Raw genomic sequence first — 27,504 nt, forward strand, 5'->3', positions numbered from 1 at the left:
CACTAGAATAAAAAGGTGGTAAGGGGCATGGCTTCCCATTTTATTAAATGGCAAAATATAGAGTCAAAGGTCCTTGCATTGATAATCATTGGTGTATATAATGGGTGCAAGGTGTACCTATAATGGACCCATAGGTCCAGGAAGGTCTATACCACATATCCTGCACCCATAAAATTGAGTCCCACGGATGTTTCCTGGGAATTTTGCACCTGGCATTGCACAAATTGGGGCAGTACGGATGGTGTAATGGTTAGCATTACTGCCTCACAATGCTGAGGTCACGGGTTTCCTACCATGACCCTAACTGTGCAGAGTTTGTATATTCTCCCTGCGCTTGCATGGGTTTACTCCGAGTACTCCGGTTTCCTCCCACAATCCAAAAATATACTGGTAGATTAAAATGGCTTCCAATAAAATGAACCCAAGAATGTGTGTGCGTGCGCGTGTACATGTGGTAGGGAATATAGATTGTAAGCTCCACCGGGGCAGGGACTGATGTGTATGTTCAACTATACTCTGTAAAGCGCTGCAGAATATGTATGCACTATATAAGAAACTGTTTATAAATAAAAAAAATAAAAATAAATCTAGAGTCTCCAGTGCTACCGAAAAAATATAGGGTGTATTTCATGTTTTTTGATGTGCTTATACAACATATATTCAAGATACAGTACCTCATTTAAATATAAAAATATTCTAAAATACGGAATAATCCATTATTCCAAAATGCTTTTGGTCCCGAGCATATATATACATGGACTTAGGGGTGGCACCTACTACGGGCAGCAGCCACCAGTGTCCGCGGCACCTGACTCCCATGCTCACTCACCCAGCAGAGCTGTTTGTCCACCGACCCTCTCCCCCCCACACACACCCTACAACTGAATTAGGCACCAAGGCCCCACCCCCTGCTCACACCTACTCAAACGCTGGGTGGCCATGTCTGGCTTCAAAAAAAACCTTCACACACCCAGCAAAGGTGGGTGTGTGAAGGGGGGTTTTGAAGCCGGACAGCTGTGTCTGGCAGCCACTCCTCCTCTCTCCTCCCCCCTCCCCTAGCTCTCACAGGGCTGTGTACTGCACTGAAGCCCTGGTGGAGCGGTCTGGGCCTCTCAATCCATCTGGGGACTGTATCCAGCAGCCTCTCCTCCTCCTGTCCCCCCCTCCCGGCTCACATGGAGCTGTCTATGACAGCTGTGACTGGCACCAAAGCCCCCGCCCAGCAGAGCTAAATTCACTACCCCCTTATGGCAGCAGCTCTTCCTCTTAACGTGTCTCCGGCATGCACCCATCAGCCGTGCCTGGGAACCCCCCACCCTCAGTTGTGTCTGGGGAGCTCCCTGCCCTCTTCTCACCTGCAAGCTGTATCCCTGTACCGGCATCTGTGACTGACCTGTAAAGTGGGGCAAAAATTGTAGGTTTCTGTGTCAGCATGCATGTGAATGTGTCAGCATGCATGGTCATGTCAGGATCTGTTCTGTGTCAACATCAGGGTGTCAACATCTGTCCATATGTCAGCACTGGTATATCTATGTGTTAGCATCTGTCTGTGAGTCGGCATCACTGTGTATGTGTGTTAGCACCTGCCTGTGTGTCTGCATCCGTGTGTTAGCGTGTGGCTGGGTTAGTGTGTCAGTGTCAATGTGTCAGTGTATGTCTATGTGTGTCACCATCAGTGTGTCAGCATCTGTACAAGTGTCAACATTAGGGGTTGGTGTGTCAGTCAACGTATGTCTGTGTGTCCATATCTGTGAGTTAGAGTTTGACAGACAGCATTTGTCTGTCTGTCAGTTGTTAAAATATGGGGGGGGGGGGGGGGGGGCAAAAATGTTGTGCCTAGGGGCAGCCTGACCCCTAAATTTGCCCATATCTATATATATATATTTTGAGAGAGAGAGAGAATATATATAATCTTATGCTATACTTAAATAAATCCCTAAAGTAATGTATTTCTCCATTGGGAATGGTTTATTTGGTCCAATTAGTAGCATAAGAGCTGCAGATTGCTGTTATGCAGCATATAACACAACCCAGCAGACACCACACCACTTGTTTGAGGATAATTAACCTGTTTTTAAGGGGATAAAGTTTCCAGTTAATGAATTAACCACAGAACAACATTAATACTAAAAGAAATTAACAATGAACTCTATGCAATGTTTCTGCCTTTACAGGCGCGAGGGATTAATATTTGTAATACCTATTTTCAATGTACTTAACATTAACTGCTGTATGAATTGTATATGAGTCTTGCCATTTATAAATATGTGTGACCTGAATACATCTCATGACTGTTCTTTGCCAGTGGGAAGGAGGTGTGAAAACTGAATGTGGATGATCATTGCTTCACCTCAGCACACAGCGCTAATGTCCCTTTGAATTACCTCCCTCTAAGCAACACTTATTCCGAAAGATGGCAGATTCCAGTTATAGGGTACTGGTAATTCCTGAGCGATTACAAATCAGTCTTTCTTACGACACTCACAGTGTGATAATGCCAGGTTGAGGTGTCGCTACCAATGCACTGCTTTGTTTACTAAATATGATTCCACTTGAATTTTTTTTTTTGTATCTGTAATTATTGCAAATAGTGGTGTTTCTGTATTGCCGTACTCACTTTAAAAGCATTTCGAACTCCAGACAGTAGCAGAACCAGATGCTGGCCGTGCCTGGAAAGAATGAAATGTACAAATGTGAAAAAAGGAGTAAAAATAGACTAAAATAGTTCTGGAATTTAATGACAAGGGACGAAAAAGAATCTCTTAAAATTGAAAAAATAATGATATTATTATTATTAATAATAATAATCATAATAATAATATAATAATAATAAAATAGTAATAATAAAACCTCTAACCCAGTAATTCCTGAACTGGGTGCCATTGCAAGAGTGCCACTGATTGGTGGACCAGGACCAAATCAAATTATTTATGGTCAAAGTAATAGGCAAAAATAGTGTTGGTGGCCAGCATCATAAAATGTGTGTACGGACAGAAGCACAACACTGTCCACCACCATCCAACTGACCCTAGGTTTGACAGCTAAGCACAGTTTATTTAACATAATAATGTGCTGAATTTCTCAATAGAAAACATTTGACCTGAGGTGCTGAGCAAAGTATGCTAATATTAATATGTATTACCAGTTATTTTTATAGTGCACACATATAGCGCAGCACTTTACAGAAAATATTTGCCCATTCCTAGTGGAGCTTTCCTACCAGAAATACATGCACACTATTCATGCTAGGGTTAATTAAGTTGAGTGCCATTTAACCTGGGCCCAGGTACTTTTATAGGGGGGCATGGCCTAATCATGGGAGGCGTGGCCATGCAACCTTAGAATAAAATACAGAAAAAATAGTACTTTAAGCAGCTCCATGGACACACTGCAGCCCAGCATACAGCGCCAGGTTCAAGATTGAGAAGAGCTGCTGTAGTTGGAGCTGACAGGTGATGGGAGCCCCACTGGGCCCCTTCATCAAACCTAGGTTCGGGTAATTAGTACCCTCTCCTCCCCACTCTTGGCACCACTGCCTACCAGGAGAAAAACCCCACATGTAATGAGAGAATATACAAACGTTACAGCCATGGTGGGAATCAAACCCATGACCTCAGTGCTCTGAGGCTGTAAAGCTAACCATTACACCACCCGTGCTGCCCACAATACTCTTATTACTAGGGTGCTGTGATATAAGAAAGTTTGGGAAGCAGAAAAAAGGTCAAAATATACTAGTATGGAAAACATATTGCTATAAAACATCCGGACCTCATCGCTGCTGGGTGATTTAGCAGGGCCCTGCGATCCGATAGCTGCCACTAGACTCCATCTGACGATGGCTTGCAAAAATCAAGCCAATCAGCAGCTAGCTGCAAATCCATTTGCAACTCACCATCAAATGATTTTCCCTGAAAATAGTTGGGAGCGCCTGCTTTTTTACGGACACTCCCTGAAAACAGCCATGTGACACTCACAAATGGTGGCTTCCTGTCAATCAACTTGTGATCAGATTAGATGCTGAATTTTGTCGCTCTTTGGGCTAGCCCATGCACATTACATGCACAATACAATCTGTATGCATGCGCGGTCCTTCTAATATTATCCACCGTGTGAATTCACAGGAATCAGGTCTGAATCTGGCCCATATTTGGGGTTTTGCAGCATTAAACATATAAAAGAGTGTATCTTTTAGCCTTGCGGCTAAAGGAAAAAACAGGCGCCTACTGTCAAAACCCCTAAGAGGGTACAAGTAAAACAAAAAGGTGGAGCGCTAGAAATGGATCAATTGGGTGCTAATATTACACAGTATTTATTAATTAGTATAAAATATATACTTAATGCATGGGTATAAAAATGTAGACAATTTTTCAATTATTAAAACAAACATATATAGTATTCAATGTAAAAATAAAATAAAAATAGGACAATCGAAGGTTGTATACTTATAGGTTGGAATCGCGTTTGTGTCACTTTGGAAAGCTCAATTGGTGGTTAGAAATGTTCAGTTTCCCCAGGATGGGTCCAGTGTGTGATTATAGTACATGTGGGAGTCCTTTAACCTTGCAGGATTTTGTGCTGGAGGATGTTTAGCAGTCCTCAAGTGGAGAGGCGTCCTCAACGATATTGCGATGTTTGTAATCCACAATCGGAAGGTGGTGGTGTCCCAAAAATTTTAGTTTTCAGCTGTGGACCCAGGTGTGGGAAAGTCTTTGAGACAATTCCAATAAGGGCATCCAAAAAGCAACTACTGTCCTACTGACAACTTTATCAAAGGTGGTCATTAATGCTAATTAATAAATACTCTGTAATATTTGCACCCAGCATTAAACATATACCCATTTGAGTAGTGTATCTTGTGTAAATTCTCTCTGTGCAGGCTTTGGAAATGGGTACAGAGAAGTCAGTTGTTGGCGGTGTGGTCACTGGGTGGGGTGCGGCCATACACCTTCACTGTATACATAATCTCATAAAGGCATGTCTTTGCCTCACCTGCGTTCCCAGAAAACTTAGCTGTACCCACTTCCCCACTCATTCCATGAGGGAAGCACAGTTGTATACAGTATATTGTGATTGCTTTTACACCTAAAACCGAAGAGATGTAAGTGGGTTGTAACTGGGCATTCTAAATAGGCAAACCTCAGTGAGGCTATGTACACACAAATGTCAGCTGTCACTTTTTCACACAGTATAGGGCAGGTGCAAATGCTCACTGATGATGATGATGATGATGAGTAATGGTAAACCAGGTATGTCCAAACTGTGGCCCTTGAATCATACATGCAGATGCGGCTCTATCCAGAGATGCACACAACTGTATGGGTGACTAAACAACATTTTTCAATCAACAGTATGCAAAAGGAGGACACATGATGTTTCGAATGTGATCCTGCCGCCCGGTAGCCTGACGGCTCCCTAGTGGGCAGTTGGCAGGTTATGGTATGCGAGTAAGGCATGCGATACCTCCCATAAGTGTATGGACACCTTTAGACCATGGGAAGGTACTGCCGGAAAAAGGGGCATGTCCAAATTGCGGGACACAAAAAAGGGATGTAGTTATTCAGAAAACATTTTTGGAAACTACTGAGGAAGAGAGGGGTGTCACTATTTCAGGGGACTTAAAAGCAGGTAGGCAATGTAACAAAGCAATGAAGAAGGCAAGTCCGATGCTTGGTTGCATAGGGAGAGGTATCAGCAGTAGAAAGAAAGAAGTAATAATGCCACTGTATAGGTCATTGGTACGACCTCACCTAGAGTATTGTGTTCAGTTCTGGAGGCCATATCTCCAGAAGGATATAAATACATGACTGTACAAAGAAGAGCAACTAAAATGGTGCATGGCCTACATCACAAAACGTACCCAGAAAGACTAAAAGATCTTAATATGTATACTTTAGAGCAGAGAAGGGAAAGGGGGGACATGATAGAAACTTTCAAATATATCAAGGGTTTTAACAAGGTACAGGTGGGAGACATTCTTCACAGGAAGAGGAGCAACAGAACACGAGGACATGCACTGAAACTAGAGGGAGGAAGATTCAGGGGAAATGTGAGGAAGAATTTTTTCACAGAAAGAGTAGTAGATAAGTGGAATAGCCTACCATCAGAGGTGGTAGACGCAAATACAGTAGTACAATTTAAACATGCTTGGGATAAGCATATTGATATCCTTACAAAAAAATAAGGATCAAATATGGTTTGAGGTAACATGTTTAAAAAAAGGGGCAGACTAGATGGGCCAAGTGGTTCTTATCTGCCGTCAAATTCTATGTAACATTGTTGAAGGCGAAGGAGGTCCATAGTCTATAGAGTAGAGAGCTTTCCCGTTTTTTGTGAGAAAACATCTTTGAGCTGGGGAGCAGGAAGTCATATGCTGCTCTCCTCTGGTGTTATTACTCCCGTGCTCATGCATTGGCTGGTGGGCGATGCCATATTTCGGGGACAACACTGGGGCATGGTGGCGGGACGTTGGTGTGTCCACAAGGATTAAAGCTCCTCTAAAATGGCTGCAGCATTTTGAATGGCAGGCCAATCGTGAGTCAATCATGGCTCGCAGGCATAGTTGTTGGGAGTAGGCCTGTGGGCACAGTCATTGAGCATAAGCCCATGGCACAGTTGTTGGGCATAGGCCTATGACACAGCGTTAGGCCCATGGGCACTTTATCAGCATTATGTTGGAGAGCAGTTTGGAGCTTGAGCCCCATTCACATTATAAAGTAACTTGGGCAATAGGCTAAAATCACTATTGGTGGGTGTTTGGTGGGCACTAGGCCCGTGGTGCAGATCAGGCCTCTGGTGGGCCTAGACCCATGATACAGATCAATACCTATTAGGAGAGGCCCATTCCAAGTAGAGTGGTGAGTGAACTGTGGGGCTGTCACCCTCTATTGTAATAACAGCTTAGGTGGGGTTGTGCGTAGAGGGATGGTCCCACTCCACACATCCTCACAATCCTGTCTTTCTCATGAATAGCTGTTCACAAATAGCACCCTGAAAGAAAATGTCTCCATATCCTATAGTTGGGTGCCAAGGTAACCTGTCAAAGGGTCCAACCACAACTAAATCAGGGTAGACCACTGTCAATATATTCATACTGTCACTATATGTTCCTGTATTGATGTTGTTGTTTTTTGTCTGATGTGTTGATACTGCAGCTAAGAGAATAACTTAGTTGTTGAAGTTCTGTGCTATAGTAGGTATACAGTAGGTTGCTGTTAGTGGAGGTAGGCATTTGATCACAGAGAGCTGGGAGACGGCGGCAGGCAGGGAGGTGGAAGCCTCCCTGCCTGTGCCGGAATGTGTGTGGGGGAAGGAGGGCTCCCGGGGACACAGTCAGCACAAGCTGCACACCCCCCCCCCCCAGGGAGAGCTGACAGGGGCGCTGTGGAGGGAGCCATTGCACTGGTCTTCCTCATGCATATGTAATGAGCGGGACCAGTGTGAAGTGAATATGTAATGAGCGGCTCTCCGCCCCTGCTGGCGAATGTGTAAGAAATAAATAAAAACATTTTTAATTAATTAATTGGTACTTATGTATTATCTGGGCTGCCGATTTTTTGATTGTATGCCTTAACTTAAGCCACCGAGCCCGAAGTGTGGCGAGCGAAGCGAGCCCCGCGAGGTATTCTGTGTCCCCCCCGCGAGGTATTCTGTGTCCCCTCGCGGGACTCGCTACACTCGCCACGCTTTAACATTGAATCCTATGGAAAAATCGGGTCCATCGCATCGCATCCCATGCGATATGGTCGGATGCGATGTGATGCGATGGACCCGATTTCAAAATCGGCAGCCCAGTTAGTACATACAGTAAGTACCAATTAATTAAATGCTAAATATATAGTCATGTGCTGCAAGCACATGAATAAAAATAGCATGCCCCTTCAGAGAATAAAATTACTGATTTTTACACCTAAAAAAAACCCTTTATTTTAAAAGAACACATTCCAGTTCACCTTAAAAAGATGTTGACTGCAAAACGGTGAATCATGGCGAAAATCATGCTGAAAGCAGTTCCCCATCCTAGCATTGAATACACTCTCAGTGAAACCCAGTGAAAACTCTATTGAAATACACCAGCGACTTGCAGCGAACATGAAATGGAGAACTGGGCGGCATTCACTGTTCGCTTTCGGCGAACAGTGAACATTGAATAGGGTGAATCAGAGGGCAGTATTCAATGCTCCCGATTCACCATTTTTTTCGCCGAATCGGGCTGTTTTCACTCCTTGCGGTGAATTCTTTTTCACCGAAAATGTGATTCACCCTATTCAATGTTCACTGTTCGCCGAAAGCGAACAGTGAATGCCGGCCAGTTCTCTGTTTCATGCTCGCTGCAATTCGCTGGTATATTTCAATGGGGGCAGAATGGGTAGAATCGCGGGCGGCAGAGAATCCTGTGTAGGATTCACTGCACTTTCGCCGCAATTCTCCCTTCAGGGAGATTCGCCCGGCAGCCGCCCCTCCGCCCTATTCAACGCCTAAGGGGCTCTCTGCCCCTGGTGGCAAATTTTAACCCCCCCATCTCCCCGGATTGAGTTTTTACACTATAAACACATAATTGCCAGTGAATGCTTTCATTTTCACATTAAGAACTAATATAAGTAAATGAGGTTAAGTGGGTGTCAATGAGGGTAAGTGGGTGTCAATGAGGGTAAGTGGGTGTCAATAAGGGTAAGTGGGTGTCAATGAGGTATAAATGGCATATACTATATGTGTGATACTTCCTCTTTGACATGCAGTCATTTGGATATAATATGTAATTGTATATGAATATTGAATTTGATTAATAAAATAATGTCCCATAATTGGCACTCATCCATTGCTTTATTGTTTCTTATTTACAAAGCACGGGAAAGAGCAAGACAGGCCCGTGAGGAGGAGGGCCACTCCCCTTCCCCTACCCACGACTTTACCCAAACCCACTCCCCTTCCCCTACCCACGAGCCTACCCCTACCCACAACCTTACCCAAACCCAAGAGCCTACCCCTACCCCCACCCAAACCTCCTCATTCTCCCTCCCTTCTCCACCCTTCTACACTGCCGACACTGAAGGCACCCTCCCACCAACCAACTACCCACCACCCACCAACCTGGTGGAAGAAATGGGTGTCGAGGTTGTGGAAAGTGGTACGTATACAAAATGCCTCATTAGTTATTTATTTATGTACAGTTTGTTATGTAGCACAGCAGATTCCATTGTGCTTTACAATAGTAAACAGTAATATAGCAAAGTGGGTAACAACAGACAGACTTGGGGGTTAGAGGGCCCTGCTGCAAGCTTACAATCTATAGCCTCATGTTGTTGATTAGTGGTATATGTTATGTGCACGATGGACGATGGACTATGGCATAAATAGAGTATGGGGTACATTGTACAAAAATGTTTGGCCTCTATAGATAATTGAAAATCAGGCGCATAAAATATACATCACTAACAAGGCCATAATGTATCCATTAGCCTGTTGCTTACAACTTTTGAAACCCTGATGGTATTAGCCTTCACCAGCAGCAACAACATCACACATAGGTTAGTATGTATTACGGAAAGGACAGGAATAAGAGCCACAACTTGATCACATGCCATTGACTTGATCGATTATATTTATGCAAAAATGGAAGAACTTATACTGGTTGTAGCTTTATAGTACATTGCTGAGTGGTAAGGATGGACAAGTCTGTGAGGTTCAAGTGTTGGTGTGCTTTTTAAACATACATTGACAATTAATGTTATAAGTAACAGATTGTATAGTGTAAACCAGTGTGTGTGTGTGTGTGTGTGTGTGTGTGTGTGTGTGTGTGTGTGTGTGTGTGTGTGTGTGTGTGTGTGTGTGTGTCACCATCATAGTAGTTGTTTTCATTTGAAAAACAATAGCCTATGTAATTGTGTCTATCTATGATTTATCATGCTGTAGGTCATTTGGATTGAATTTAGCTATCACAATGTAAAATGTCTACCTGAATATCAATAGTAATGTTTAACCCCCTTTAACATGCCCACAGATGACCAGAGGGAAGTCGGCGAGGGCGTCCGATGTGCCCTCCAGCGAATGCGCCAGCACCTCCTACTGCTGGCTGCAGATCTACAGGATCTGTCTGACCTGCTCCTTTAATTTTTTTGGGGTTTGTTTCCTATTAATAAATAGTTATTGCCAGTTAGAAGTTGTCTGTGTATTTTTGTACAATTTTACTGTATATGTGTAAATGGTGTAATATATTTATGTCACTTGCAAAAGGTAGATACTGTATATAGATGTGTGTTTGCATACAAGTGTAATAAAGTGAAGGGTAATGAAAAAATGGTGTTGAAGGTGTGTTGGTGTGTATGTGTGTGTTTTAGCACAGCGAGGTAGAGTACCTTTATTATAGTGTGCAAATCCTTGCATGACACACAATTACTATAATTGTAGTACAAATAACATTAGCCAATATGCATAATGATGTATACACACACGTACTGTGTTTATAACTGTAGTTAAGTGACCTTTATTATGTGTTACTCATAATTTGCACATTGTAGATTATTGCATTTGACGTGCAAATAATATATAGTATGCATACATAAAACATAGGTAAAGGGGCAACAATGAATACCACTTAACATGATGTAAGGGTTAATCTAAAGTGCTAGTAATGTGTTTAATTATAAATTAGGAATTAATTGATTACATTTCAAAATAATCAATGTGTTATGAGGTTGGCTAATTGGATAAGTCTGTCATGTTGCAGAAGCATGAGTTCCGAATAGAGTAGTGAGCAGTGTTCCCTCTAAGCTGTGCACACGTGCGCGCGCACACACCTTGACGAGCGTGCACACAACTGAGCGCACAAAGCAGCAGTGGTCCCTTTTTGCAGTTGTGGACTCAATTAACGTGTGCTTCACCCATTAACTACATTGTGTACTGTATTTTGAATGTTTCAATGTTTAATATCATTTTGAAGTAAAGTTAACACAAATGTTGAACGTCATTTTCCAGTTATATATAAGTGACGCACAAAAATGTAAATTTCATTCCAAAGTTGCACAGCCAAAATCTTTAGCCGCACACAGCTTTCGTAAAATTAGAGGGAACATTGGTAGTGAGGTTTGCACAAATACACCAACTCGGTGCGTACGGTCAGCTTCCCCTCCGTTCGGACGCTGTAAGACCGTGCAGAATTTATGTGTTCCCACCGCACACGCACGTTTGGATGTAGTCCGAAGACACTCCCTCTTCTTAGTGAGTCCGTCCGAAGGGATACGGACGACCTGTGGGCGTGTATTCTTAGAATGTCCGCACAGCGTGGCTTTCGGTCATTTCCGAAAGAATTCGGAACGGACCACAAAAAACAGAATAAGGCCCTAAGGGACAGATTTGCTGAGATGAGAGTTCTATTGAAGATGGGATCTTGCCCATAGCAACCAATCAGATTCTATCTATTATCTTCCAGAAGGTGCTAAATAAATAGTAGAAACTGATTGGTTGCTATGGGCAACACCCATCTTCAATAGAACTCCAATCTTAGTAAATGTCCCCCTAAGTATCACTTTAGCTCTGCATTATCAACATCAGCATTAAGCTTTAGCCTAATTTTCTTGGTACAAATCAGAATATTTTTTTCCTTAATAAATGAAAGACATTGTAATCCTAAATCTTCAAAGCATTCATAAAACACAAAACACAAAACATTTGACCTCCGTGTCTCATGGAGTGATTGCTTTGGTTAGTTTATTATAAAGGCAATATTTTTGCTCGTTATGTCAGATTTTTAGTATTGTGCTTTAAAAAAAAAAGAAGTAATGAGACAATTTCAGGTTTACAAATGGAATTTTGTACCTTTGTAGTAGAATCAACAAGAATGGAATGTACATTGTTTGCTTTGTTTTTGAGAGCAGTGTTTTATCCTTGTCATCCTCCAATTCACAATACAGATATTTCCCTTCTGGTAGATGTATAAACATTGATATTAGACAATGGATTACTTTAGATTTGTCAAGGCCAAACTCTTAAGGAATGATAACACTCTGGAATCTTGGAAGTGCTTGGAAATGTCTTGAATATTCCATTTATGTTTATAAATCGGTGTCATCAGATGTGAATGTTCTGATCTGATGTGAATGTTCAAGTAGTCTCTGTAAAGCGCTGCGGAATATGTGTGGATAGTCTTTGAAAAGGACCGTTCTTTTTTTTTTATTTTAATAATCACATTTGCTTATACTTAGGCTTTCCATACCATCCCTTTAAACTGGGACACTAATACCCCTTTCAGATCGCAAAATGCAGGGTTGCATGGGACTTTGATATGGTACAGTCCCAAAGCAACCCTGCGTTTTGCTCTCTCTGGCCCCTTCAGCGACCCGGTTAACTAGCGTGATCGGGGGCAAGAGAGGCGCCAGAGCTTGAAAATGACACTGCTTCAAGCATTACCTCCTCCATCAGTGTAAACAGGAACTGGGTCACTCGACCCAATTAACCCGTTCACACTGCACAGGATCCCTGCTGTTGGTTTGCTGAACCATGTAAGCCCTTTCAGATCGCATCTATTACTGGGTCAAACCGGCAACAAACCGGCATGAACCCGGTTATTAGTTGCGATGTGAAAGGGGTATAATGAATTACGCAGGTTCTGTGGATGCTTAAAATGAAGTGAAATGCAGATTTGAAGTCAGCCAGCCGCTGAAACTGTGTTAAATTCATTAGTGTCCTGGTTTAAAGTATTAGTAAGTAGTATATAGAATGGTTAGCCTAATTCAGGCATGTCCAAACTATGGCCCTCCAGCTGTTGTGAACATAGGCGGATCTAGATTATTATTATTATAATCTAGATTATGGTAATGGGTGGTCCCAGATCTAGACATAATAGCAGGGGGACCTTGCGCGGTGTAGCCGCGCGGGAAATAGGGGGCATGGCCTCATGGGAAGGAGGCGTGGCATCACAAAAAGGGGTGTGGTATTACACTTTAGACCATACACAGTAATGTCCATTACACATTTTAGCAAACTCCGTAATACCCATTACACATAAAGACACACGCCGTAATGCCAATTACACATAAGGCCACACACCATAATGCCCATTACACATTGTGCCACACATCGTGATGCCCATTACATACTATATAACAAACTGTAATGCCCATTACATATTTGCAACATAGGTGCTGCTTACCTACGTGCTCATTGCTAGGGGGTTCTTGCTTGATGGCACCATAGTACCCATTACACATGATGACGCACACCATAGTACCCATTACACATGATGCCACACACCATAGTACCCATTACACATGATGCCGCACACCATAGTACCCATTACACATGATGCCGCGCACCATAGTACCCATTACACATGATGCCGCGCACCATAGTACACATTACACATGATGCCGTGCACCATAGTACCCATTACACATGATGCTGCATACATAATGCCCCTTACACATGATGCTGCACATATAATGCCGCTACACATGATGCTGCACACCGTAAAGCCCCTTACACATTAAGCCACACATTATGCGTAATGCCCCCACATACCGCCACTTGTAGCGTCCCTTAAGCAATGCCCCCAAAAGTGCCACTGTAAATTTTTATATGAGCCTTCGCTGCTGCTGCAGGGAGAGATGGAGAGCGGTGCAGCTGCTTCTATGGGGAGAGGAGCAGAGCGCAGCGCAGAGCACGCGCCCAATCCCCTCCTGGTGTCCCCTCTAGCCGAGTGGACATTTGAAATATTGTGCGCGCTGTTGTTGTGCATGATGTCGGGGGAGCACGCCAGGCGCTGGCACCACATGATTAAAGGGGGGGGCAGGCTGAGGTGAAAGCTGGGAGAAAAAATGGAGAGGAAGCTGCAGGGGTGACAGTCATTGACAGCTGGGCAGAGAGCAGGGGGCTGCCCGGCTGTATTCAGAGCACTGCAGGTCACGGCTGTTTGAAATAATTCCCCTTTCTCAACAGAAAATGCAGGGATTTACCCGGGAATATGGTCCCAGGATCATGCAGGGACATTCCCAGGCTGACCCCTTATACTCCAGCCCAGTCCCTGCATTTTCTGGTGTGAGGGGGAGAGACAACCACTCCCCTCTCCCTACCCCCCTTTAACCAACCAGCTATATCTTCGGAAACCAACTGACCCATTTACATGGACCAGTATCATATTGAAGAACTTTTGAGTTGGCTTCGAATGATTTTGGTCCCGTGAAACTGGACTGTTTGGTTCCAGAGAAATCTGCCCTCGAAGAACATAAACAGTCATGAAATTACATTTAAGAAATTAAAAAAAAATTGGTTTAACCTCAATATCCCTGGAACCAATTAACCCATATGGATCCAGCCTGGTATCAGATTGAAGGCCCAGCGATTTCGGTTCGACTGAGATCAACCTTGAGCTTCAGTGATGCCGAAGGGGGAACTGGCAGCCGTTGAACTGGGTGGCGGTCGGAATTAGCGGGTCCCATGTTATCCTATAGGGAAAACGTTCCAGCTTTGCCTGGCAGTATCTCCGGTTCCCAGGGGACTAGAGACATGGGGCTGGGCTCGTTGGAAAGCCCCACCCCTCAGCTACAAAATGTGCACCCCCGGACCACCCCCTAGATTCACCTATGTCCCATCATGCCTTGCCACAATTTTGCTATTAGCGATGCTAAAACTATGGCAAGTCATGCTGGGATGTGTAGTTTCACAATAGCTGGAGGGCCACAGTTTGGACATGCCTGGCCTAATTATTCTTTTAGGATATATATACACTATAAATATTACTTAAATGTGTGAAAGAAAGATCAAAACACAATAACACAGCAAAACATAAAAGCATACACATTTCTTTATAAAGGATTTATTTGTTGAATGTTACAAACAGTGGTGACAAGTACTATTTAAGCTTGAGGACGTTCAATGTTTTTTTCTGCTTTTACTTGCTGTTTATTTTAACAGTTACTCAACTGAAATGTGACAAAAACCCATAAGCACGGTAATCTACTATACATTCTCCACTGTTATACAGAGCAAAACAAAGAAATAGATTACAGTAGCTTGAATCTGACGCAGCACCATGCTTTTATAGATTTAAAGGAGATTTCCAGTTTCTATGAATTTCAACAGAATGCTTCCCCCTCCGGGGAGCCAGACAGCACAGTATAACCTAACCAAATGCGCCACTTTCTAGTAGCATTAATCAAGCCCCACCCACTGAATAACGTTACAGGAGGCAGTAAATCAAATTCAGATGTTTATAATTCGGTCAACTAGTCCAATGAGCTTTAATTGACACCCACTGTTTGGTTTGAAATGTTATGGGTTGGGAAGGATGGTGGTATTTATGTAATAAATATGAAACCAGAGTTTTAGTTTTTTTAAATTAAATAAAGGTCTTTATACAAATGTAGTTACATGGTGCAAAAACATGGTGTTTTGTTGTTTAGTTGATATGCCTTAAAGTTTTTGCACAAAATATAATTATCTTTGAAAAAGACAGACGAGTGCCGCCTCTTGATTCTACAAGGACCCTGCCAGGTACCAAGTGGATATGTGTTTATATATCAACATACTTGGAAGGCACCACGGCATAATCATTTAATCCAAAGTGCCAAAAAACTACAAGTATATATATATGGGTACAGAAAGAGATGGGATTTAGCGCCAAGATAAAAAAAAAAACACAGTGCGAGAGATGCAGATCTTAGGTCCCAAATAACAAAAAAACTCCCCCTAGACCAGGGGTGGGCAACCTTTTTGTGCCAAGGGCCATTTGTATGGGGAAAAAAAATCCTTTGGGGGCCATATGTAAAAAATGATCTTACAAATTGTCCTGCTCCAGCTGTCCAATGCTCCGGCGGCTGCCGCTGAATAGGACTGATAGTCTCCGGCTGCTGTTGATTAAGAGGAATCTTGTGAGAACTACCGACTTCTCGCGAGAATTCCCATGTACTTAACTCCCAGCAAAGCCATTGGGCGGGCCACTCAGACCGGCTACCGGGGCCGCATACGGCCCCCGGGCCTGAGGTTCCCCACCCCTGCCCTAGACTATCGGGGCGTCAGCTCAAGTCTGAGAAAAAACAGTGGTGGGCCGTCTAAGAGCAATGGGATATGGAAAAAATTACTCTCTGATATCGGCGACTTTTGTTACAAAGTAGGACTATGAATAGGTACTGTATACAGTAATACAAAGAATTTATTCAATGAGGGGGTTTACACACTAAAAAAGGATACAAGTTCAGAGTAAATACAATAAAATTTAGGGTAAAAATGGTTAAGTAAAAACCTAAATAATATGGCTGTGGTTTTTTTTAAAAACACAATGCATATGCTGAATAAAAGACGTCTATTAATAATACACAAAATAAGGTAGATAAAGTGCTTAGCTCATAGGTAAAAAGTGAGGTAGGTCTTAGAAGCTGCCCAACATGTTTCGTCAATTGTGACTTCCTCATATTTTGCACAAAATATAATTATCTTTGAAAAAGACTGACGAGTGCCGCCTCTTGATTCTACAAGGACCCTGCCAGGTACCAAGTGGATATGTGTTTATATATCAACATACTTGGAAGGTACCGTGGCATAATCATTTAATCCAGAGTGCCAAAAAACTACAAGTATATATATATATATATATATATATATATATATATATATATATATATATATATATACACACACACACACACACATGTATATATATATATATATATATGTATATATATATATATATATATATATATATATATATATATATATATATATATATATGTGTATATATATATATATATTTTTTTTTTATTACATGCACAGAGTATGGGATGCTGAAACTCATGGCGTCTGGTGCTCTGGTGCTTACAGCTGGGTTGGATGACGGGCGACACTCATAGAAAATTGAAAAATGCACACTTTCAGAACCGCTTTGATACATTCTTTGGTCAGGATAAATGATACAAACAATGGACACATTTATATAGTATACACCACATGTGCAATCAATCAGCAACACGTCACAAGCAGCGCCTGTAATATGTGGCTGATTGATTGCACAGGTGTTGTATACTAAATAAAGGTTTCCATAGCTTGTATCATTTATCCTGATGAAAGAACGAATTAAAGTGGTTCTAAAATGTTGATTTTTTTATATATATATAGACACCAAGAAGGAAGTACATAGGGCAAATAAAAGGAGCATAAGACAGGTGGAGAATAGCAACGGATGAAACCAATACTGTATCTTTTTCCCTAAAACATCAACATTTACTACAGTTGGCTGCCAAAGACATTGCAGCGTGTGGATAAAGACGTGTGTATATGTCATTCAGTTTCTCAGTAGCAAGGTTTAAAGACTTCACGCTCGCTTGTACATCAGCCAACTAAAACATGTCTTAATCCAAAATGCTTCCCTCTTGGCTGAGTTTCACTGACAGTGTAAAATAGAGTCATTCTTTCTGACTTACATTGACAAAGGGTCAGGTCTGTCAAAGCTTAACAGTTTATAGAAACTATGTACATTTACAGTCAATGTTGTACCTGCTTCATTGCTAAATGTCTATAGCATTCACAGTTCAGTGCTGTCGGCTTTAAGTCATTGTTTTCATCACAAATGATTTTACACAAAGGCAGAAATGTACTTACGGGCACAGCTCTACTTCCAGATATTGAGTGGTCTTGCTGTTCAGAAAAAAGGATTCAACCACTGCAAAAGAGAAAATAGTGACAGGATAGAAATATGAACATTTATTGGTCTGATGGAGCCTAAGTGACACATGGGAAGATGCCATTTTTGTTAAAACCCTTTGTTTTGATAGCATGGAAGAGAAGTTGTGTGGTGCAGAGATGCCCACGGTTATTTTATTGAGACCATTTCAGCCAGCTGTGCTATAGATATTTTGTTTATGAAGATACAGTGATATTTTGTTCTTCTACTGAGCAGGGATCCAGCAATAATGGTGACATCACAGGTTGCTGGAATTATTGACTTTCTCATCGGTCTCTGTTAGTTGCTCCCATCAATAATATTTGGGAAGTAAATCTGCTTTATCCAGGATATGTCAAGCATAAATAATGGATTCAAAATGGCACCTTGAGACACATACATGATGTAAAAATGTGGCCAGCCTGTACACTGTACAGGCCCGCATACACTATAGCGATTTGGGTACCTTTGATGTTCCATTGTGTTCGATATGTGGTCCCGTGCACATTAGACCTGGGTCGGAGGTCTGACCTCTGACTCGGACCCCCTTCCCGGTGGCGTCGAACATGGGTCATATGCTATACATCACATGTGAAAGGACCGGATGTAATGTGGTGCAGGAAGGTCCCAGGCGGATTGTGTGGGATCGGATGGCCATACACTGCTGTGTTACAAAACAGTAGTGTATGGCCACCTTTCCCCTGACAATGTACAAGTGGTCATCAGGTGGTAAGTACAGCACTATAGTAGGAAATAGTACAGTGACATTATATGTAGTCAGACTCTCCTGTGCAAATTAAATGCAAAGGAGAAAAGATCTATTGTTCCTCTACAGTATTATCTGCTCTGTTCCCTACAGACACAAAGAAATACTACAAACTACCAAAATAAGAACAACAGGGAAGACTTGATTGCTTTTGTAAAAAGTCACTTTTTGGGCCCACACCTAATGCAGTCATACAGTAAGGTCCATATTCCTTATGTTACATTGCCCCACCTGCAGTGCAAATGGTATTGCCCATTTTGAGAACAAATTTGTACTGCAATCAGATCTGAATAAGGGCCTAAGTGTATATTATGTCTCATAATGCACATCTCATTAGAGCTGCTCCTGGCGATCAAATAGCCAACCGCCAGCCACCACCATCCGCCAGAAGGGGGCGCAAGCACAAGATGCTCGCACACCCCGTTCCAACTGAACCCTCCGCCACCCATTTCAGCTCCTCTGATGCCCCCCAGCAGCTGCCCCCAGCTCCCCCCTAACCCTGCCCGTCTCCCTGAAGTGGAGACGGGCAGGGAAAGTGCTCCCCGCCGCCGTGTTGAGGGGAATGCGCATGCGTTTCAGATGCTCGCGCATCCCCGTCAGTTGGAGCGCCTCTCCGCGGAAATCATCAGCTAAGGGAATCTAGCGATTCCCAACGCTGGCTGAGAGGCGCTCCATCTGTTTGTGGGCAGTCAGTTTACTTTAAATGTGACACAGGTACTAAGCCTTCTTCCAAAATTCATAGAGCCTGCTTCAGATTTGTATGCAATGCAGATGTTTATGCAGCTGAGGATTTATGATAGACGGTGTATGCGCCAAGGTACTCTATCGATGCTGCCTGCAATTAGCAGCAAACATATAGTGCTATATATTGTTTCCCCTGCTTGATGGTTGTGTCTCCTTTGCATGTAACAAAGGAAATGATGTCACACTGCACATTACAAGGAGCACAACTATGCTGGGGCCAGATGCTGGAGACATGTCTGATCATTTGGCCTCCCCTGCCGACCTTTCTGCCTCTTGACTCTTTTTAAACTGCATTAAACTGTAGGATTTGGCTGCAAAGATGTAAAAACATAACAGTAATGTCAGCGCTGGTGGCTGGGCGAGCCTGAACAGAGCAACACTTAACCTGCTCCATTGGGCTCCATCTAGTTGCCATCAGCAAGCAAAGCTATTGAAATTCTTCATGGAGGAGAGGAGAAGCGTTAGCCTTTTATTCTATTGAATATGCTGAACTTATGCAGAGAATAAACTATAACAAAGGTAGTATAAAAAGAGGGGGTGCACTTGTTAGGTTCACATTTACTACATCAACACCACAATGTCAACATTTATGATGTCAATATTTTTTAAATGTCAACAGGCAACATGCTCAGAATGCCAATAATAGGGTTAGGCTGCAGGGTGAGGGTAGGGTTAGGCTGCACGGTTAAGCTGCAGAGGGTTAGAGAGTCACAATGTGGGGGAGGGGTTAGGATGCAGGGTGAGGGTAGGGTTAGGCGCCAGTGGGAGGGTTAGTGGTAGAGGTTAAGGATAGGGTTACGATACCTACCAAATGCTGGGGGATCATAGCTCTGCTTTAGAAGTGGCGATCACACACATGGCTTTGGGGACACAGAAGCCACACTGGACCCTCTGCACCCAGCAAGAGCAGGTAAGTGACCTCTGGGCCACCAAGGTTGATATGTTAACATTCTAACATTTTGACCTTTCACCAGATTATACATGGTGAATGTAGTCATGGTTAATGTTGACATTATGAGCATGTCAGCATTATGAATGTTGACATAGCATACCACACCCTAAAAATAGTGAATGCAGGAGAATATAGAACATAACAGACAGTGGGCCTGATTCAGACCTGTTTGTTAGGCTGCGTATACTCGCAAGGAACAGATAAGCGTCACCTGCCGCACCAGCGAACGACCCTCCCCTCTTTCCCCTACCCCCCCCCCAATTCCCCTGCTGCCAAATACCCTCTCTTACATGCAAAGGGATGTGTACACAAACACAGCCCCTCGCATGCAGTCAAAGGGGAGAGATAAATCATTTGATGGTTGCTGATCATTGAATGATCTCTCTCCCCTTTGGTAATAAAAGTCAGTCTGAAGTAACGTTTATTACCTTCAGAGATGGCCGAAAAGGGGGCAGGCATCAACCTGCCTGCATTCCCAGAGGAAGGCCCAGTGTATTTATGGGGATGTCCATATAATGCTGGGCGTTCCTCTGCACCAGCCCCCTGGCCATCCCCACCTGCTTCCTCTATAGCAAATGGCCCAGCGAGTGTCAAATTGGCCAAAGCTGTTCGCTCCCGGGGTTTGCACATGCGCATAAATGTGCATGCGCATGTAAAAACCCCAAACTGTGAGGAAGGGGCCGAATTCAGACCCGTACGAACGGGACTGAAATGGCTCCAGTAGGTGGAAAAGGTCAAAACAACTAAACTGGGTGGTGGGGCATAGGCACAGAGATGCTGATTCAGTCATGGCGGAAGACAAGAAGATGGCTCATGAAAGAAGTAGAGCAGTAAGCAGATAATATGCATTGTTGGTTGAATGAGGGTGCCATAATGGGCAATAGATGTGTCTTTGATGATGGCCCAGCTCAGTCTTTTACCCAAGATCCGTAACAATGAAACCTTAGCAATACCTTTATATATTAAAAAAATAAATGAATCCCAGATCTCAGCGCAAGACAAAGGGTTATGCTGCATAGGTTGTGACAATGTTGGTATGTTTTTCATTTACCAACTACAGAAAGGCAATATTTGGGAAAAGTATTGTCCAACCATTAGCGCTACCCCTAGTTTTCTTAGGTGCACACCACAATTTTACAAGAAAAATAAATGAGGATACATGACCTAATACATAGGTTCCCAGAATATCAGTGGTCCACAGGACAATTGGTTTCGGACCTGAAACAATACAAAATCGTCTCCAAACACCCTCAACCAAGAGATATTGGTGATTGGAGACAATACAATACAGACAATAATTGGTGCAATACGTCTGATGTATACACAAAAAAATGTATTCCTAAAAATACACTCACAAACAATGGAGGCATATAAATCACCTTGGAGAGGATGACAGCAGCAAGATCTACACCGGGGGCTCACACACTTAACGCGTTTCGGACTGCTTGGTCCTTCATCATGAAGGACCAAGCAGTCTGAAACGCGTTAAGTGTGTGAGCCCCCGCTGTGGATCTTGCTGCTGTCATCCTCTCCAAGGTGGTGCATCCTGAGCCGGCATCTGGAATCGACCAAACCCTGCTCCCTGGTAACATCGTGGGTGAGAAGGAGGGACACTTGGATAAGCCCAGCCGCATTTGCCCTGTGGAATCACTTTATGCTTTATATACCTCTCTTGTTTGTGAGTGTATTTTTAGGAATACATTTTTTTGTGTATACATCAGACGTATTGCACCAATTATTGTCTGTATTGTCTCCAATCACCAATATCTCTTGGTTGAGGGTGTTTGGAGACGATTTTGTATTGATTCAGGTCCGGAAACCAATTGTCCTGTGGACCACTAATATTCTGGGAACCTATGTATTAGTTCAAAAAATCTAGGATCTAGGATTATATACACACATTAAAACTACATTACTAGTTATTCTATTGGTGTAACTTGTGCGCAGGTTTTTCCATTCATCCCCTTTCCCCAATCCCTACAACCTATGTATTAGGTCATGTATCCTCATTTATTTTTCTTGTAAAATTGTGGTGTGCACCTAAGAAAACTAGGGGTAGGGCTAATGGTTGGACAATACTTTTCCCAAACAATACCTTTATATGCCCACATAAAACATAGTGAAAAAAGAAAAATAAAGGACCCAAACTTAACTTACCTTCATAATCCCAAAGACCATTGAATGGCTTCCCAGGCTCACCAGGTGGTGCTGAGGGGTCATTGAAGAACGGAGCATTAACTTCCATCAGCAGTCCTTCCTGATGCGGCTTGAAAGTGATTGTTACAGGCTCATGTAAAACTTGTTTGCTATCCCATGTAGTAGTTATTTCATAAGTTAGCTGTAATTTTAATTAAATACAACTTTGCATTAATTCATGAATTAATCAAATAATATATATATATATATATATAAATCTCAACCAGGTAACACAATATACATGAAAGCACATAAGAAAAGAAATAACAGCAGTGACATAATAAATAGTTCATAGCTACAGTACAAGCAATATAGCTACCTGTAATATAGTGGAAAAAGGCTAAAGCCATAGGCTTTTAAATAGAGTTTGTGCCCCGATTTTGTCTGTTCCAACCCATTCTCCATTGTCTATAATCTGTGTCCTGTTGTCGTTTTGTCTGTTCCCCTCTTGGAGCCCCTTTTTAGCCCCCTTTGTTCAGCATGTTTCTTGTACACGTCTATATCTAAACTTGGTTTTAACTATCCTGCTAAAGTTCTAGATTCGCTTCATTGTTTCCTGGGACAAGTTTAGTTGGAGCACAAATGGGTACTGTTCTTAGAAGCCTTAATAATTAGGGGATAGTGTGCAAAGTGTAGCATACTGTATGGGGCTTCTGTGTGGCATAATGTGAACTGTGGCCACTGCCGTGTATTTAAACACATTTGTGGTGCTGGAAAAATGTACACATTATACTTTTTAAAAAACAGTATCTAATTGACAATTTTATTGGTAGGGGCCATGGGGCCACCACAAACCTTAATCCAGCCCAGGGAGAAAGACAAATGATTAGTAGAGCTCTATCCTGGTTTCTGAAACAGTGATTGTGGGCTTGGCTGCAGCTGGAACTGTGATAGATGCTGTAGAGCTGTAATTTATAGCTTTTAGTAAATGACCACCTTGTTTTAGTTTATAGTCTGTACTTCAATGCAGTGTATCTTATTCATGAGCACAACTGAGGTTCTTCAAACCCCTTTCACATCGCAAACACAGGTGGAACCCGTGATCGAGATCCTTGGTCCGACCTGAGTCTGGCACTTTCACACTAAACAGGGGTCACCTATTATACAGAGGGTGACCCGGATTTAACCCTTTTTACAAGGGTCAAATTGGCGGGTTGGTCAACCGAGGTTATAAGCTGTGGTGCTTTCACAACGCATCTTGACACGGCTCCATACGTCACCAACCCGGCAATAATTTGGGCAAATTTCTGAATCGGGTGAAAGCTTACTAGTTTAAGCTTTAGAGTGATAATATGGGGAGAGATAAAGTAACAGCCAATCAGCTCCTGCCTGCCATGTTACATTCTGTGTTTGAAAAATGTCAGAAGCTGATTGGTTAGTACTTTATCTCTGACCACGTTAACACCCTCCAATGCTTAGCAGATCTTCTCCATGGTATGCTCTTTTCACCTAACACAGATACTGTAGGAATTAAAGCATATTACAAGTCCTCGGTTCTTTCTGCAGAAGTCCCTTCCAACCTTGATTTGCCAGTAGATCTATTTAGATATTGTGAAGTGAAGAAGTCAAATAATTTATATATTTAAAATGGTATTACTGTATATCTATGATAGCGGTGTGACAATGTCCTACCTTCCATAGGCGAATCTAGAATTATGGTAATGGGTGGTCCCAGATGTAGACATAACAGCAGGGGTACCTTTGCGCGGCGTAGCCGCAAGGCAAAAAGGGGGTATGGCCTCATGGGAAGGAGGCGTGTCATCAAAAAAGGGGTGTGGTATTACACTTTAGACCATACACAGTAATGCCCATTACACATTTTAGCAAACTCCATAATACCCATTACACATAAAGCCACAAGCCGTAATGCCAATTACACATAAGGCCACACACCATAATGCCCATTACATATTTTCCACATAAGTGCTGCTTACCTACGTGCTCATTGCTAGGGGGTTCTTGCTTGGTGGCACCATAGTACCCATTACACATGATGCCGCACACCATAGTACCCATTACACATGATGCCGCACACCATAGTACCCATTACACATGATGCCGCGCACCATAGTACCCATTACACATGATGCTGCACACATAATGTGCCTTACACATGATGCTGCACACATAATGCCCCTTACACATGATGTTGCACACAAAATGCCCCTTACACATGATGCTGCACACCGTAATGCCCCTTACACATTAAGCCACACATTATGCGTAATACCCCCACATACCGCCACTTGTAGCGTCCCTTAAGCAATGCCCCCAAAAGTGCCACTTACTGTAAATTTTTATATGAGCCTTCGCTGCTGCTGCAGGGAGAGATGGAGAGCAGTGCAGCTGCTTCTATGGGGAGAGGAGCAGAGCGCAGCGCAGAGCACGCTCTCACTCCCCTCCTGGTGTCCCCTCTAGCCGAGTGGACATTTGAAATATTGTGCGCACTATTGTTGAGCGTGACGTCGGGGGAGCACGCCGGGCGCTGGCACCACATGATTAAAGGGCTGAGGGAAAGCGGGGAGAAGAATTGGAGCGGAAGCTGCAGGGGTGACGGTCATTGACAGCTGGGCAGAGAGCAGGGGGCTACCCGGCTGTATTCAGAGCACTGCAGGTCACGGCTGTTTGAACTAATACCCCTTTCACAACAGAAAATGCAGGGATTTACCCGGGAATATGGTCCCATGCATTTTCTGGTGTGAGGGGGAGAGACAACTACTCCCCTCTCCCTACCCCCCTTTAACCAACCAGCTATATCTTCGAAACCAACTGACCCATTTACATGAGACCAGTATCATATATAAGAACTTTTGAGTTGGCTTCGAATGATTTTGGTGAAACTGGGCTGTTTGGTTCCAGAGAAATCTGCCCTCAAAGAACATAAACAGTCATGAAATTACATTTAAGAAATAAAAAAAAACGGTTTAACCTCAATATCCCTGAAACTAATTAACCCATATGGATCCAGCCTGGTATCAGATTGAAGGCCCAGCGAAGGGGGAACTGGCAGCCATTGAACTGGGTGGGGGTCGGAATTAGCAGGTCCCATGTTATCCTATAGGGAAAACGTTCCTTTGCCTGGCAGTATCTCTGGTTCCGAGGGGGCTAGAGACACGGGACTGGGCTCGTTGGAAAGCCCCAGCCCTCAGCTACAAAATGGGCAAATGGATGGTCCTGTGCACCCCCGGACCACCCCCTAGATTCGCCTATGCTACCTTCCTAGTATCGGATATTTTCCCAGATTACCTATAAGGAATTAGTCACCAACTGTATAAAAAGTACAGGCATACATGCACTAAGAACCAGGATGTGTCATGTCTAAGGATAGTTAAGGTGCCCATACACCTTATACCTATTGTGAGCCTCGCAGGACCTTCTCGGCGGCAATTTGTTGTGATGGATCACATGCGGCAATTTGTTGTGATAGATCGCATGCGTCCCTGCTTCCCGCCGTCTAGCCGCCAGGAGGGAGGTCCCAGGACAGGTGGTCGGTGGGCCAGCAGGTCTGACCACCTGGCCGGGTCCGATATGCACGGGACCGCGCATCGGACCCAACGGCATGTCAGGAACAGCCAATTTGGTCTGATTTAACAGCCCGATTGGTCACAATCGTCCGAAATCAGACCAAATCAGCTCAGTGTATGGGGACCTTTAGTCACAACACACAGACTACAATAAGGGCAAGACAAATAAAGTATACCAGCTGCTACTGTACAATTCAAGTATAAAAACCACAGGATGTCTGTACGGGATGCGGTCATTTGGTCTACTGCATTATGGTCGACAGTCATTAGGTCGAATCCATTAGGTCGACATGCTAAAAGGTCGACATGCTAAAAGGTCGACATGGCTCTAGGTCGACATGATTCTAGTTCGAAAGGTCATTAGTTCGACAGGTCATTAGTTCGACAAGGTCATTAGTTCGACATTGTCTATGTCGACATTCACAAGGTCGACATGGAGTTTTTCACTGTTTTTTGAGCCAACATGTGCCGACAGGCGGTATTTCATGCCCTACCATCCACTAGGGCGTGGTGGGAGAATAAAATAGTGTGCCGAGCGTAGCGAGGCACCGTGCCCGACGCATAGCGAGCGCAGCGAGCGATGCGAGGGGATGCAGTGCACTTTAAACTGTGTCCATGTCGACTGTGTTGACATTCAGGTAAAAAAACAGTGAAAAACCCCATGTCGACCTTGTGAATGTCGACATAGACAATGTCGAACTAATGACCTTTTCGAACTAATGACCTGTCGAACTAATGACCTTTCGACCTAGAATCATGTCGACCTTTTCCAATGTCGACCTAGAGTCATGTCGACCTTTTAGCATGTCGACCTAATGGATTCGACCTAATGACTTTCGACCATAATGCAATAGACCAAATGATCCCAACCCGTCTGTACACATAGCAGATTCTCTTACAAAAATTATAACCTTTCAAATAAATTAATAATACAGTATATTATCTCTTTGGACATTTTACTTTTAGTACTGTTCCAACCAAAAAGTTGTCATCTCATGTACAACAGCATTTGTTTAAGAACCTCAGCATTGACTTTGCTTGGTTACGGTATAGTGGGTCGAAAATGTCTAGGTCGACAGTCACTAGGGGAGCAGATGTAACTTGTGCAGAGAGAGTTAGATTTGGGTGGGGTTTTACTTCAAAGTGAGATCTATATTGCAGTGTAAAAATAAAGCAGTCAGTATTTTCCCTGCACAGAAACAAAATAACTCACCAAAATCGAATTCTCTCTGCACATGTTACATCTGCCCCCCTGCAGTGCACATGGTTTTGTCCATCTAAGAAGGATTTTGTCAGAAAGAGTGAACTAGAATACGGCCTTATGTGCCCACTTGGATGGAAAAGTATGAACCAAGTCGCTCTACACCAAAGAAAAGATCGACCTTTTGAATGTCGATCATGTCCATGTCAACGCGTGTGTCGACCTTATGTAAATGCCAACCTAGGGTATGTTGACCATTTCTAGGTGTTGACCTAGTCACTGTCGACCATTAGTGGTCGACCTTGTGACTGTCAACCTAGACATACAGTATGCAAATCTCATTGCTAATCCTTTTCAGTGTGCCAAGGTAATATTTCTCCTGGTTTAGATTGACCCCTTCCTTTCATCACCTGCAAAGTACCATTAAATTTATTGAGCAACCAGCATGGAGGCAGTGGCGTAACTATTCATTTTGCT

At 43.1% G+C, this 27,504-nt stretch overlaps 1 protein-coding gene across 3 annotated transcripts in view; it reads right to left on the reverse strand.

The window, feature by feature from the left end:
- Positions 1-27,504, reverse strand: part of LOC146060543 (UPF0462 protein C4orf33 homolog) — a 79,825-nt gene that overhangs the window by 20,500 nt on the left and 31,821 nt on the right. For all 3 annotated transcript variants that reach the window (XM_083173860.1, XM_083173879.1, XM_083173869.1), the window contains exons 3-5: positions 22,264-22,444; positions 17,584-17,644; positions 2,618-2,669 (exon numbers count right to left, since the gene is read on the reverse strand). In XM_083173860.1, the coding sequence (XP_083029986.1) occupies positions 2,618-2,669; positions 17,584-17,644; positions 22,264-22,444 (294 nt within the window). The remainder of the gene's footprint in view (positions 1-2,617; positions 2,670-17,583; positions 17,645-22,263; positions 22,445-27,504) is intronic.

Source organism: Crinia signifera, chromosome 1 (assembly GCF_055691185.1).
Source record: "Crinia signifera chromosome 1, ASM5569118v1, whole genome shotgun sequence".
Lineage (NCBI taxonomy): Eukaryota > Metazoa > Chordata > Amphibia > Anura > Myobatrachidae > Crinia > Crinia signifera.